The sequence below is a fragment of the Mytilus edulis genome, chromosome 12 (genome assembly GCF_963676685.1).
Source record: "Mytilus edulis chromosome 12, xbMytEdul2.2, whole genome shotgun sequence".
Taxonomy (NCBI): Eukaryota; Metazoa; Mollusca; class Bivalvia; order Mytilida; family Mytilidae; genus Mytilus; species Mytilus edulis.
This window is the reverse complement of record NC_092355.1, coordinates 34,487,789-34,503,048: the sequence shown is the minus strand read 5'-3', so window position 1 is coordinate 34,503,048 and position 15,260 is coordinate 34,487,789. Positions and strand designations below refer to the sequence as shown.

Below are 15,260 nucleotides of genomic sequence, written 5' to 3'. Positions count from 1 at the left end.
TCTTCAGTTTGGTTAATTTCTTTCAAAATTTGTCTCCAGAAAAAATAAAGTGCACTTCTAAAGATGGTGACACTTTAATGGTTTATTAATTAAATCATTTTTTTTTCAGTGTATTATATTGTCGATAGTGCTGGACTGGCATGATACATATTCTTGGTATACATTTACAAAGAATATTCCAATCAACCTAGGCCTTTTAGATAAAGTTAATAATTGCAGGGACTTTAATGAATTAAGACTTTTAAAGTCCTTAATAAAAAATGAATTTAAAGAAAAATCTAAAAATAATAACTTATGATAAAAACTGTAAACTTGATTGTGTCAATTAAGGTAGAGAATTTTTGGTCATAATTTAGAAATAGAAAATAGTGGACAATATAAAATTCCTAGAAAGGATAGAATGTGTAAACTGTGCCTCTTGTAGATCAATGAAGAACACCTATTCCTTGATTGTAAAATTAACAAAACAACTTTGAGATATAAATCCATTTGAAAATTATTTACCTTCTCATTATAATGTCACTAACCCAAGAACAAAAAGTAAAAGAAATGCTTAACCTCTAAAACATGGATCATGTTTAAAATATCATATGACAATAAAAATATTATCAAATTTTGCTGTACTGAATGTTTCTAATACTTATAAAAAATATTTTATTCAATAAAGAAATAATGAATTGCCTAAATTTTATTTAGCTTAAGTCTTAGAGACAACCTTAATCATATGTTAAGATCAGTCTATCTACAATAATAAACCATTTTGATTTTAGAAAATTAATTTGAGAAACACCTTGTCAATAGAAAAAGGCAGGCATTGTAAATATTTGCAGTATATTTGAAAATGAGATTCATTTATTCTTCACTACCAAAAAATAGACTTAATATAAAAAATAACTTAAACTGATCAAAAATTATTTAAAAGGTATAATATCAAAACTAATAGTCAGGAGACAATTATTTTTTAATTAAGCTGTTTGTTCAACTAGTTTTATTGTTTCATTTTATTTTTGAATTTGTTCACCTGACCTGTAAGTTATATAATTTTAACACTTCAATGCATTCAAGATTTCCCTTTATCCTTGACTAGTTTTTGAGTAATACCTTGTGTATTAAAAAAGCAACAGGGGGTATGATGATGAACATATAGGGCCACCATGGTGAACATATTTTTTATGGCCACCATTAATAAGATAAAGTCACAGGTAGTACTGTACACATGATATGTTTTAAGTAATCTTACACTACACACTTAAGAGTTCTTTTTCTTTTCTATTTTGTGCAGTCAGAGTGACCTGCCCTTTGATGTAAAATAGAATAAACTGCAATCTACAGTGTATCTATATAAAAATGTCAATGAGACATTTTTCCTCAAGAAAAAAATGACAGAAATTAACAGCTATAGGTCACGATATGCCTCCATCAATGAGCCCATACCGTATAGTCGGCTGTAAAAGGCCCCGAAATTACAAATGTAAAACAATTCAAACGAGTCTGACATGATTTGTAATCAGTTTGAAGTATGAAATCATCATAATCATAATGTATGGCCATATATATTAGAAGGGTTTATTCCCAGGACCAATATAAAGTAATTGAATACTTTTTGGGGCATGTTTATTTTCTTCAAATAAGTTAGCATTTAATATATATTTTTCTTTGACGAATCCTTTTTTCAAATTTCACAGTGATCCATTGTTAAAATATTGTGCACGGGTCGGATCCTGTGGCCAACAATTAAATAGAGTTATAATAGAAATCTTTTATTGCCAAAAATGAAACCCTGATGTCTTTAAGTCGCAACAACTTCGTCAAAAAATCATAACAATTATGACTGTATCATAAAGATATATCAGCTTGGTCTATACCATAAAAAGTTGCAACAACTTGGTCTATACCATTAAAAGTTGCAACAATTTGGTCTATACCATAAAGTCACAACAACTTGGCCAATACCATGAAGTCACAACAACTTTGACTGTATCATAAAACCATATCAACTTCGTCTATATCATAAAGTCACAATTTGGTCAGTACCATAAGGTCATAACAACTTTGACTGTATCATAAAACCATATCAACTTCGTCTATACCATAAAGTCACAATTTGGTCAGTACCATAAGGTCACAACAACTTTGACTATCATAAAACCATATCAACTTCGTCTATACCATAAAGTCACAATTTGGTCAGTACCATAAAGTCATAACAACTTTGACTGTATCATAAAACCATATCAACTTCGTCTATACCATAAAGTCACAATTTGGTCAGTACCATAAGGTCACAACAACTTTGACTATCATAAAACCATATCAACTTCGTCTATACTATAAAGTCACAATTTGGTCAGTACCATAAAGTCATAACAACTTTGACTGTATCATAAAACCATATCAACTTCGTCTATACCATAAAGTCACAACAACTTGGTGTATACCATGAAGTCACAACAACTTTGACTGAATCATAAAACCATATCAACTTCGTCTATACCAAACAGTCACAATTTGGTCAGTTCCATAAAGTCATAACAACTTTGACTGTATCATAAAACCATATCAACTTCATCTATACCATAAAGTCACAATGTGGTCAGTACCATAAAGTAACAACAACGGTCTGTACCATAGAGCAAGTTCAACTTCGTCTTGTTTATAAAGCTACAACTATTCCATTTGTACCATAAAGGCACAACTTCTTCTGTATAACATGTATAATAAAGTCACTACAATCTCGACTACAGTAAAAAACACTTTTAAGACGCACTTAATTTGTCTGTTCCGTGCCATAGAATTACAACAACTTCAGCTAACATTAAAGCCACAACTACGTAAGACCAATAAAACAACAACTTTTTTGTATTATAAAGCATAACAACTTCGACTGAACCATATAAAGTGATAATTTATTTGGATAATAATGCAGATATTATAGATATAAAAAGGTGTGCTATGAGAACCAATGAGACAACTCTCCATCCAAATAACAATTTATAAAAGTAAACCATAAAAGGTCAAAGTACAACCTTCAACAGGAAGCTGGGTCGATACCGAACAGTGAGATATAAAGAGGCCATATCAACAAAAAGCGATTAACACTTGAGAACCACATCAACAAACGACATCCACTGAATACCAGGTTTCTGACTTGGGACAGGTGCAAACACATACAGTGGGTTTTAACATTTTAATAGTTATCAACCTTCACCATACAATAGTGTAACATCACAACTTAAACTGTATCATGAAGTCATATTAACTTGATCTATACCATAAAACACCCCAACTTCGTCTGTACATGTATCATACAGACATATCAACTTCGTCTATACCATAAAGTCGAAACACATTTTACTGTACCATAAAGTCAAAACACATTTCACTGTACCATAAAGTCAAAACAATCTTGACTGTACCATAAAGTCACAACAACTTTGATTGTCGAGAAGTCACAACAACAACTTTGACTATACCATATTGTCACGACAACTTTGACTGTATTGTAAAGCCATATCCACTCCTATATCATGAAGCTACAACTCCATTAATTATGTACCGTAAAGCCACAACTTCATCTCTATAATAAAGTCGCAACAATCTCGATTGAACCTTAAAATTAAACAACTTCTGTTCCAAAAACCTACAACTTCGTTTGTATTCAAAAGCTACAACAACTTCGTCTGTAACGTAAAACCATAGCATCTTTGTCCGTACAGAAGTCTTTACAACTGTGTGTTCTATAAAGTCGCAACAATTTCGACTGTACCGTAAGATTAATACATTGTCGTCTGTATCATTAAGTCACCACAATTTTATTTTTACTGTGAGGTCACATCTTTGTTGTTACCATTAAGGCATGACAACTCTGTGTATACGATAAAAGCCACCGGTACGTTTGTACCATAAATTCCCCACAATTGTGTCTATGTCATAAAGCCTTATCAACAACGTCTAAAAAATAAAGTCAAGACATCTTGGTCTGTATCATAAATTCACCAAAACTGTATCTGTATCACAAAGCCTTATCAACTTCATCATTACCAAGAAGTCAAAACAACTTCGTAAATATCATAAAGTCACACTGGGTCTGTACTGTAAAGTTTCGCCAACTTCCTCTGCGTCACAAAGAAATATCAACTTCGTCTATACCATTAAGTCAAAATAACTTCGTCTGTATCATGAAACTATCAACTACGTCTATACCATAAAGTCACCACAATTGTATTTGTATCACATAGCCTTATCAACTTCATTATACCATGAAGTCAACACAACTTCGTCTATATCATAAAGCTGTATAAACTTCGCCTGTACTATGAAGTCACAACAACTTCGATTGTATCATGAAGCCATAACAACTTCGAATTTATCCTAAAGCGACTTTATCTGTACTGAATATTCCCAACAACGTCGTCTGTCCAGAACAATCACTTCGTCTGTACCAGAAAGCAACATTTATGACTATATCGTTAAGTCACAACATCAACTTCGTTTGTACCATGACAACAACTTCGTCTATACCATCAAGTCACAGCAACGTCGTATGTACCAGAAAGTCTCAACAACTTTGTATCATAAAGTCACAAAAAATTCTTCTGTACCATAAAGTCTCAACATCTTCGTCTGTATCATAAAATCACAACAACTTCGTCTGTAACTTAAAGCCATACCAACTTCGTCTGTACCATAAAGTTACAACAATAATTTATTTTGTACCATGAGTAATGACAACTTCGTCTGTACCATAAAAAAACAACAACTTCGACTGCATCATAAAAACGACAACTTCGACTACACCATAAAAACAACAACTTTGATTGCAACATAAAAACAACAACTTCGACTGCACCATAAAAACAACAACTTCGACTGCACCATTAAAAACAACAACTTCGACTGCACCATAAAAACAACAACTTCGACTGCAACAAAAAAAACAACTTCAACTGCAACATAAAAAACCCAACTTCAACTGTACTATGAAAAACAAAAACTTCGACTGCATCATAAATAAAACAACAACTTTGACTGCATCATAAAACAAAACTTCATCTGTACAGTAAAGCCACACTGAATTCGTCTGTACCATAAAGCCTCATATGTTTTCTTTTGTACCGTAAGTAATAACAACTTCGTGTGTACCATAAAGCCACACTAACTTCGTCAGGCCCATTAGTCATAACAACCTCGTCTGTTCCATAAAGTCACAATAATTTTGTTCATACCATTCAGTCATACTAACATCGTCTATGATATAAAACCATGGAAACTTCTAAAATAACGAAGTACAAATGTGTGAGTTTTGTGATTCATTTGGATAACAATGCAGAGATTATAGATATTAGAAGATGTGGTATGAGTACCAATGAGACAACTCTCTATCAAAGTCACAATTTGTCAAAGTAAACCATTATAGGTCAAAGTACAAGCTTCGACACGGAAATTTGGTTTACACCGAACAGCAAGCTATAAAGAGCCCCAAATCTATATTAAAAAAAACGAGAAACGAAAAACATTTTTGAACCACATCAACAAACGACCATCAGGTTCCCGACTTAAGACAAGTACAAGCAAACGAAGTTGGTTTATACATTTTGATATGTACCAACTTTTACTCTTACCTGAAAAAATAGTGTAACATCACAACATAAAAGACACAGTGACACTATACGTTTTTAATCTAAAATCTCGCGATTATCACATCAAATACTTAAATAATGTTATTGTGTATTATAAAAAAAAATATTGCATACACGATAGAATTATTTTCACAGCTAATTACAAAATATTTTGCGTATACAGAATATATATAATATAACTGCATGGTGAATGTTGAACAAATGTTCTGAACTGAAAAAATTTACGTAGGGGTAATCCGTTATATGTGTGTAAATCAGGTTTCAGACAGGGTATGAAATGTGACATTTCCGGCTAAGAGTTTAAATTCGTCTAAACCACAAAGCAATACCAATTTCGTCTATACCATGAAGTCATATCAACTTCGACTGTACCATAAACATGATAAAGCATAATTAATTTCGTCTGTACCACATAGCAACACTTATTCATCTGTATTATAAAACTATGGAAGGGAACATCCTCCATAATTAAACAATTCTTTATTTGTAAAATGTAATTTCGTAATTTGTAACATGTAACTTCTTAATTTGTAAATGCAATTTCTGAATTTGTTAACGTATGTTCTTCATTTTTTTTTCATGATCTTCTACATTTCTAGATTCGTAAAATGTAACTTCTTAATTTGTAACTGCACAATTTCTTAATTTGTTAACGTATTTTATTCATGCGTTTCATGGATTTCTACATTTTTTAATTTTTGGAATGTAACTTGTTTCTTCGTTCGAGTCAAGGTTTGGGAGATCGTGTCAGTGTAATTGTTACCGATGACATCCAAAGCGAAGTTACGTTTCTAAACAAAAACTACAAGTTACAAATCAAGAAGTTTTACATGTCTAGAATTAAATAGTTTCACAATATTGCACACGGGGTCGCTGTGGATCCATGTCAACTCTTACCTTAAAATATGTCTCAAGTTAATCAAATTTCGTTGGAGAAATACTGAGGGCGAAATGTCTTATCTTTCAATTTTAATCATTGTTCGTATCTATTTTGGTATCTAAATAACTGTATGTGTAAAATCCTATAGATCTTTTTTCACTGATCTTTGCGTTGAACATGTGTTCAAGAAGATTTTTATGCCCCACCTACGATAGTAGAGGGGCATTATGTTTTCTGGTCTGTACCTCCGTCCGTCCGTCCGTGCGTCCGTTCGTCCGTTCGCTTCAGGTTAAAGTTTTTGGTCAAAGTAGTTTTTGAAGAAGTTGAAGTCTAATCAACTTGAAACTTAGTACACATGTTCCCTATGATATGATCTTTCTAATTTTAATTCCAAATTAAAGTTATGACCCCAATTTCACGGTCCACTGAACATAGAAAATGATAGTGCGAGTGGGGCATCCGTGTACTTGGGACACATTCTTGTTCTATTTAATTTATATATGAAGGCCTTTTGTATCTTTTTGAAGCGAAAAAGTCGGCACAAGGATTAAACAAAATAAAAAAAACATAATCGTCTGGTAGGTTTAAATAAAATTGAGAAAGGAAATGGGGAATGTGTCAAAGCGTCAACAACCCGACCATAAAGCAGACAACAGTATCTAAAGTATCTAAGTCAGTTAATAGTTATCAAAGGTACCAGGATTATAATTTCATACGCCATACGCGCGTTTCGTCTACATAAGACTCATCAGTGACGCTCAGATCAAAATAGTTAAAAAGCCAAACAAATACAAAGTTGAAGAGTATTGAGGACCCAAAATTCCAAAAAGTTAACATCGTTTCAACAACAACAAAAACAAGATATGATGTCCAAGCAAGATTTCAATGAAATACGGAGACAGCAATTTTGTTTAAATTCTGTTCAGCCCCCAAGCATTAAAAAATCTAAACTTAACTGGGTTATCAATAGACTAAGACCCTTTTGGAGTCGTGTAATGATTTGTAGAGGAAGAGCTGGTACGGTCTGTTTACTCTAGATGTGTCTTATACTGTGTCTGGATTCTAGAGCTGATTGTTGAAGACGAATGGTTAACTTATGACATTTCTGATTTGAAAAGAAATTGCATCAGATTACCAATCAATTACCAATTTCAATTATTGTAGTTATATGTTTCTTTAATATACAAAGATATATAACAATGTTAATGGATATAAATATTTAAATATTTGGTACGAGGTGGTAAATATTGAATACGAGTTGTCGAATGTACGAGTTGACATCAACCCACAGTGACCTCGTGCGGAATATTGTGGAATTATTTTATTCTTGATTTGTAACATGTTGATTTGTAGCTTGTCGTGTTTCTTTAGAAACGGATCTTACCATTAGCCGGTGGCGCTAACAATTACACTGATCTCCCAAAACGTTACTTAAACAAAGAACCGAAACAAGTTACATTTCACAAATTAAGAAATGTAGAAATCTATGTAACGATCTGAAAATATGTTAACACGTACGTTAAGAAATTGCATATACAAATTAAGAAGTTACATTTCACGAATCAAGAACTGTAGAAATTCATGTAACAGATGGAAAAAGTTCATGTTACAAATTAAGAAAGGACATTTTACAAATTGAGAAATTACATGTTACAAATTAAGAAATAACATTTTACAAATAAAGAAATTTATACTTATGGTGGATATTCCCTTCCATATAAAACAATACTTGTTTCGTCAATACCGTACCATTAATCAATTCAAGACAAACTTTCCACAAATATGCTTTAAACATGGTTTTTCGTATTCGTGGCATGAAAATCTTTTTAATAAGACAAGGAATTGATTTATTCACTTTTATTTGTATTAATAACAAAAATATACACAAATTATTTAATTTTTCTAAAGATGTCATCACCTTGTAGTTTTTGTATCCATTTATATCCCTTTTGTTTCATAAAAGATAGTATTTCATTACGATGTTGGTCTGTTTCTATCGTAAACACATCAATATTAATTTCTTCCCATTCAATTGAATTCAAAATGTGCATTTCTGCACCTTCTACATCCAGAGAAAAGTAATCAATTGAATTACGCCCTACGGTTCTCATTAGCTGTCGAAACGTAAGACAATCCACTTTAACCGTCTCACTGGCATGAGCCCAGTTTTTGTGTTTACCATGGGTAATTTTATCCCTGACTATACGTTTGCGATGCCTTTCTGTTAGTGTTTCCTTAGCACTAGTAATTGCACCAGCTAACACAAATGACATTGATCGCAGACTTTTACTGACACATGCGTTCACCATATAGCACTTCCTGTCTTTTTTAAACATTATATCATACGTATAAGGATTGGATTCGACAAGCAAGCCATTCCAATTTCGTATTTTTTCAAAAAATAAAGTATTGGAAAAACTTTCACCGTCATAACCTCCAATTTCTAAAAAGAATCCATTTTGTTTTTGACCAAACAACTTGTCAAGAAACTTGTCCTGTCCATATTGTGACCAGCTTATCGCATTTTTTCTGACTCCTGTTGGGTGTTCAAGTTTATAACTTCCTTTACCTTTAATCATTACTTTTGGTTTCAGGGATATTTCTTCGTTTGTGAGGGCCGAATCATTTCTTTCTGCGATATGAATAAAATCAAAAGCATTATACATCTGTTTGATTTTTTCGTTCGACGTGTGTTTCCTTTTGTTTTGAAAATCAATAAAATTGAATAGGAAAATAGTAAAAGCAGCAAAAAGCATCATCGTAAAGCAGCCTTTCGAACTGGATTCCATCTCCCTTTCTTTCCTGTTTATCAATCTCATATATCCAATAACAAAACTCTACAAAATAAAAAAACAGTCATTATGCATGTCTTTCAAGAGTAACAGTTATGTTTGTATTAAGGGCAGTAGAGTCTTGTGAAATCTCTTACTGATAAATGAGGGGCGAAAGATACCAGATGGACAATCAAATCATAGATAAAAAATAAACTGACAAAGTAATTGTTAAAAAAGAAAAAGACAAACAAAATAGTCATAGGAAAAAATATAGAAAACTAAAGATAATTCATGAACCTAATTCCGCATAGATGTGGTTGTATATATCGGAAATACCTTTTGATGGCTTTATTCTATTTTGAATAATAAATGATCGGGGCTGTCGGTCATAAAACTTTACTCAGTACTCCGAGTACAAAATAAGTGCTCGAAACACAAAATCTAGTATTTTGATTGGTTGATTTTTGAGTCTGAGTACAAAAATTGTGCTCTAAAGTTTTGTGACCGCAAGGCCGGGAGAAACCGTTTAATGGGTGAACATTCTCCTTTATGTTTACAGGGGACTCCAATTACACTTTATTGTCATGCATGTAGAACATACATTTCCTCAACACTGTTATATTTGTTTATAACTGTTTGTTATTAAGGTGGTACCTAAAACTAAAGGAAGATAACTCTGTATAATCAGCTAAACGTTTTAATTACGTTGTGTTGTTAATTAAGGGAGTATAAAGCTTCGCAATGATCACAATTAGTGTTTGTCAAAGTGCTATATAACCAGTGTAATTTTTCAGTTAAAATGGTTGGTTCAAATATTGAAATTTTTATATTTTTGTAAAAGGGTCAAAGTAAATACTTTGTCAAAATTTTATGAAAATTAAACGAGCCAAATTAATTTTAGTGAAGGTGTTGGGTATCTCCTTAACTGAAGTTTGTTCCACATGTGTATCACACTTAACATTACTATCAGATATGATTTCCGAATATGGTGTACAATGGTTTTGCATTAACTGCAAAACGCTGTCACAAATAGTAACTGGGTGTATCTTGTGATTGGGTTATGTGCTCGCCTGGAACCAAGCACAAAATAAACAATACTTGTCTCAACCGACTTTGACTCTGGAACTAAATCTTGTAATAAAAAAAGATTCTGCATGGTAAGCGCGGTGTCAAATCCATTGAAATTGTCAAACAGAATTGCATATATATATATATAGTTACCACCGGTTTTTTTTCTCATGAAAAATTTGTAAATTATGCTTTTTTATCCCTTTTATAATGATGAATATGACAAACTATATAAGGGAAATCAACATTATTTGTATGAATGGCAAATCTCAGATACATAAATACTCACGTACATTTACAATATTTTCTTTACGTTTCCGTGGTTTAATTTACTTTATAGTTTAGGTGAAAGATCTATCGCACTACATCCATGTGTTTTGTCGAAAGTTTTTTTTATTCTGGATTGCGATTATCATAATTAATTCTCTAACGAACTCATTTTTGACAATAAGTTAAATAAACCGTTTGAATCACACCATTTGATTTAATCATGCATTATATTTCTGATTAACCTTTTAAAATGCTTCTATACAACAATTGAAAGACAAATAAAAACGAACAAGAAGATAATGATATATCAGGCATTTGATTCCATTTCAGAGGAATTTCTTTTAAATGATTTTTTTTAATTTAGGCAATTCTATATTAAACTGGGTGAAAGTGCTTTTTCAAACCATTAGTTCAGCAGTCATGCAGGAAGGGAATCGTTTAGACCTTTTCAATGTTAAACGGTGTTAAAGGCAATATGATCCATTATCGCCTTATCTTTTCATTCTTTGTGCAGAAATTTTAGCGTTAAAAGTAAGAAATAAACAAAAAATAAATGGAATCAAGGAGTAGGTCCGGTAAAGACCGATTTTGTGCCTCAAATTTCAGGTTCATCTAACAAAAGTTTTCGGCCACTTTTTAAACACTTAAGTGTCTATTTCAATCGATTCGATTAGTTAATGTGAAAGATTTTAACTGATTTAGTCCTTGAAAACGCTCTGATTCAAGCGTAAATATGAAAAATCTATCAAATATGCCAAAATATGTCACTTTTCAGATTGTTTTTGTCAAAAATGAAAGCGGCCGCATCCGTGTTCATCCTAAACCTTTATATATGCTGTGTATTATCATCAAATACAACTTACATTTCAATATTATGAATGAACACGAATGCGGCCACTTTCATTTTGGACGGAAACCGTCTAAAAATTAACCAAAATGTTAAAATGTTGAAGATTTCAGTAATTTAGCACGACTTAATGATGCTAGAATGCGATATTTGCGCATTGTATTGTCAAAAACAACTCATATTTATGTAGCAGAATCATTTTGCTTTCCAAAATATAGCTTAAAGATTACATTTTCACAATTTTCTAAAACTGCTATATTTTGGGGTCAAAAAGGGGTCTGACTGAACCTACTCCTTTCTTCATGTTGATCCCAAACCCTCACAGTTTGCTGAATCACTACTTTTAGATGGTAGTGAAGAAGCTTTACACGAGGCTTTATTTGAACTAGATTTGTTTGCACAAATTTGTGGTTTGAATATAAATTTTTCCAAAACTCATGTAATTTGGATTGAACGTAAAAAGTACAGCACAGAGACACCTCGTACAAATCAAAATCTTACTTGTGGAAGAAGCACATCCTTTAAATTAGTGGGTGTTAATTTTGATGTTGATTTAGATAAACTAGTTAAAATCAATTATGATGAAAATATTGTAAAAATAAAGAGACTAATGAAACAATGATCTATACGTATAACATTACTGTTATTGGTCGAGTTACATTTGTTAAGACACGTGTGCTGCCAATTTTAAGTCATTTAATATTGTCACTACCTAATCAAAGTGAAGATATTATTGAACAGATAAATGAACTTAAGTATAAGTTAATTTGGAACTTACGAGTTCATAGAGTAAAAAAAGATGTAATACAAAAAGATTATTGTGATGAAGGCTTAAAAATGAATAATTTACATGCTTTGAAGTGTACTTGTATCAGAAGAATTTTAAAGAAGATTGCAAATGGCGAAATATATTTCTTTCATATGTTGATAAAGATAGATTCTTTAGTCGTGGTAATAGCTATGTAAAACAACAACAGCTAAGTATTAAGAATAAATTTTTGAAAGACGTACTGGATGCGTGGCAAATGGTAATTGAAAAGAAATGAATTTGCACGACTGGAAATATTTTTGATGAATAATCTATTCCGAACTGACAACAAACCAGTGTTTTTCAAAGACTAGCTTGGTAGGGGTATTCTACATGTGAATGATATTGTTGGGGAGAATGGTACCTTTCTAAATTCTTATCAATTTCGGGAGTGTTTTCAGATAAATTTAGACATCATGAAATATAAAAGCATAATTTCTATACTAACTAAGAATTCCAAAAAAATAGTAGGGGAGATTATTTATTAGTATCTCCTTTCATACCATTAGTTATAAAGACCATATTCAAAAGCAAAAAGGGATCTTAAGATATGAATTTGGTGCTAAACAAAAATAACACTGTTCCTTCAGGATTAAAAAGATGGGACGCAATTTTAGTTTTAGAAAATCAGAACTGGAAAAAGATTTTTCAACAACAATTTGCTATAACAAAAAATACTTCAGTATAGAATAAATCATAAAATTCTGGCAACAAATAATTATATAAGTTTTTAAACAAAATAGGGATAGTGCAAAACCCATATTATACTTTTTGTAAATAAAGACAACAGTAGTATACCGCTGTTCAAAACTCGTAAATCTATGGACAAAAAACTAAATTGGGGTAACAAACTAAAACTGAGGGAAACGCATTTAATGTAAGAGGAAAAGAACGACACAACATTAAAATGTAACATACACAGAAACGGACTAATCATTGAAGACTGAACTGGAATCAATTGAACATATACTTTGAGACTGTTATTATGTATTGAGCAAACTGAAATGTGGTTTCTCCAGAATGGTATTAGTATACCTTTTACACAAGATATTTTTTTTTGTTTGAAAATTTATTACGAATGTACAAAGGTGACCCTAAAAACAATATTTTTCTCTGGATTAAACAGTATATATATAATACAAGACATTTTAAAGGAGAATTAAGTTTAATCAAGCTTGGCACATTTACCAACTGAAGAGGCTTTATAGGATAATTTAATGGACTAGCAACTACAAAGTTAACAGAAATGAAACTAATTTTTGTTGGGTTTGTTGGGGTGTTTTTTGGGGTCTTTTTTTTTAAATTTAATATATTTGTTTTGTTTTTTTTTGCTTTTATTCGTAATCATCTTTTATTTCTTTTTTTTATTAATTAATTCTCTATACTCTTTTTTGTGCCCTTTTTAATAAGATACCATTATAAAATCCCAACAACGCGTTATTTACAAGTTCTATACATTTTCTGATGATTTGTATTGTATTACATTTTTATAGATGAACTAGCTATTTGATAACTGTACTGTTGTATATTATATATGTTGGATAAGAAAATAAAAAAAATAAAAAAGTGTTAAAATGCTGTCATTTAGTTTGTCTTTTAACGAAATGTTACATTAAAAAGCATTCATTTGTACATTTGTATCGTCTTTTCAGGTGGTACCTAACACTACAGGGAGATAACTCTGAAAAGTCAGCTAAAAGTTTTAATTACGTTGTGTTGTAAAGGGAATATTAAGCTTCTCAATGATCAAAATTGGTGTTTGTCAAACTGCTATATAACCAGTGTCATTTTTCTGACAAAATAGTTGGTTCAAAATTTTTGAAATTTTTATAGTTTTGTTAAAGGGTCAAAGTAAATACTTTGTCAAAATTTTATGAAAATTAAACGAGACAAATAAATTTTAGTGAAAGTGTTGGGTACCACCTTAATATAACAAAAGTGTAGGTAGGTGTTGTACTTTAGTGATGTTAGTCGCGCATTACATCCTTCTAACACAACGTTCGATTGATTATGTAGAAACAATGATGACTATTTAAGACCAGGGAGTTTTGCTAATATGTTACATTATAGACAATTATTAATGCATAGACAATCTTAACGATATATATAATGTGATCATTAAACTGTGCTCTACAGTATTGTACTTTTGTTTTTCATTTATTGAAATGTATTGTTCAAACAATAGTTTACAGTACATTTTGTTTCATCATCAAGTCATAACATGTTATGTATCGTAAAATACATCTGTCTAATTGCTTTAGGATTTACAAAACTAACTATACATGGACAAAGAATAAAAGTTTTTCCGAATTGAAATTGAAAAAACAAAATCGATTGGGCAAAGAATATGTAAAAATAAAATTGTTTTAATTATATAATATACATATATTTTGAACATACCAAAAGAATGTTCAACCTTGTAAGTCGAAAACCAACTGAAGCCAGGGAGATATCAGGAAAGAAGTAAAGATCTGATGTGAGGTTTTTTTAAAGGTCTCACGTGATTATTTGGGTTAATGACTTTTCAATGTTTTTATCAAATTGTTTGAAATTTTCATTCAATAATCCAACTATTTGAGAGCAGAAATTCAAAACTGTTTGCTAGCTAAAAAAAAAGTATCATTCAAGAACCTGAAACGGTAATTTTACGAAATCACCGTTTTGCAAAATTTATAATTGTCCATTTTTTTGGACTCTGAGTTTGACTAATGATACTATCCACTGTACAAATTAGTGACTACCGGGCATACCTGACCGTAAACATAATATCCGTGCAAATTATAAATTGTTGATTCGTTTATTTGTAGGGTGTATTGAATAAAAACATTGATGGTAGCTCGCCTATTATGTCATTTAACAAGCAGTCTACTCATCGAAGCCCAACAATTGATTTCGATATCATATGTTAGTAGTGCTTATATATTGTTGTTTATTTTTTCGTAATCAATGGTTGATATGTAATTCAGTGGCTGCA

At 31.3% G+C, this 15,260-nt stretch overlaps 2 protein-coding genes across 2 annotated transcripts in view; both read right to left on the bottom strand.

Moving 5' to 3' along the window:
* The window catches only part of LOC139498343 (trafficking protein particle complex subunit 9-like), a 302,312-nt gene that overhangs the window by 89,360 nt on the left and 197,692 nt on the right, over positions 1–15,260 (bottom strand). The gene's annotated exons all lie outside the window — the stretch shown is intronic.
* Positions 8,409–9,185, bottom strand: LOC139497583 (protein Star-like). Its single transcript, XM_071285814.1, has one exon. It carries the CDS (start codon positions 9,183–9,185, stop codon positions 8,409–8,411), a length of 777 nt encoding a protein of 258 aa, XP_071141915.1.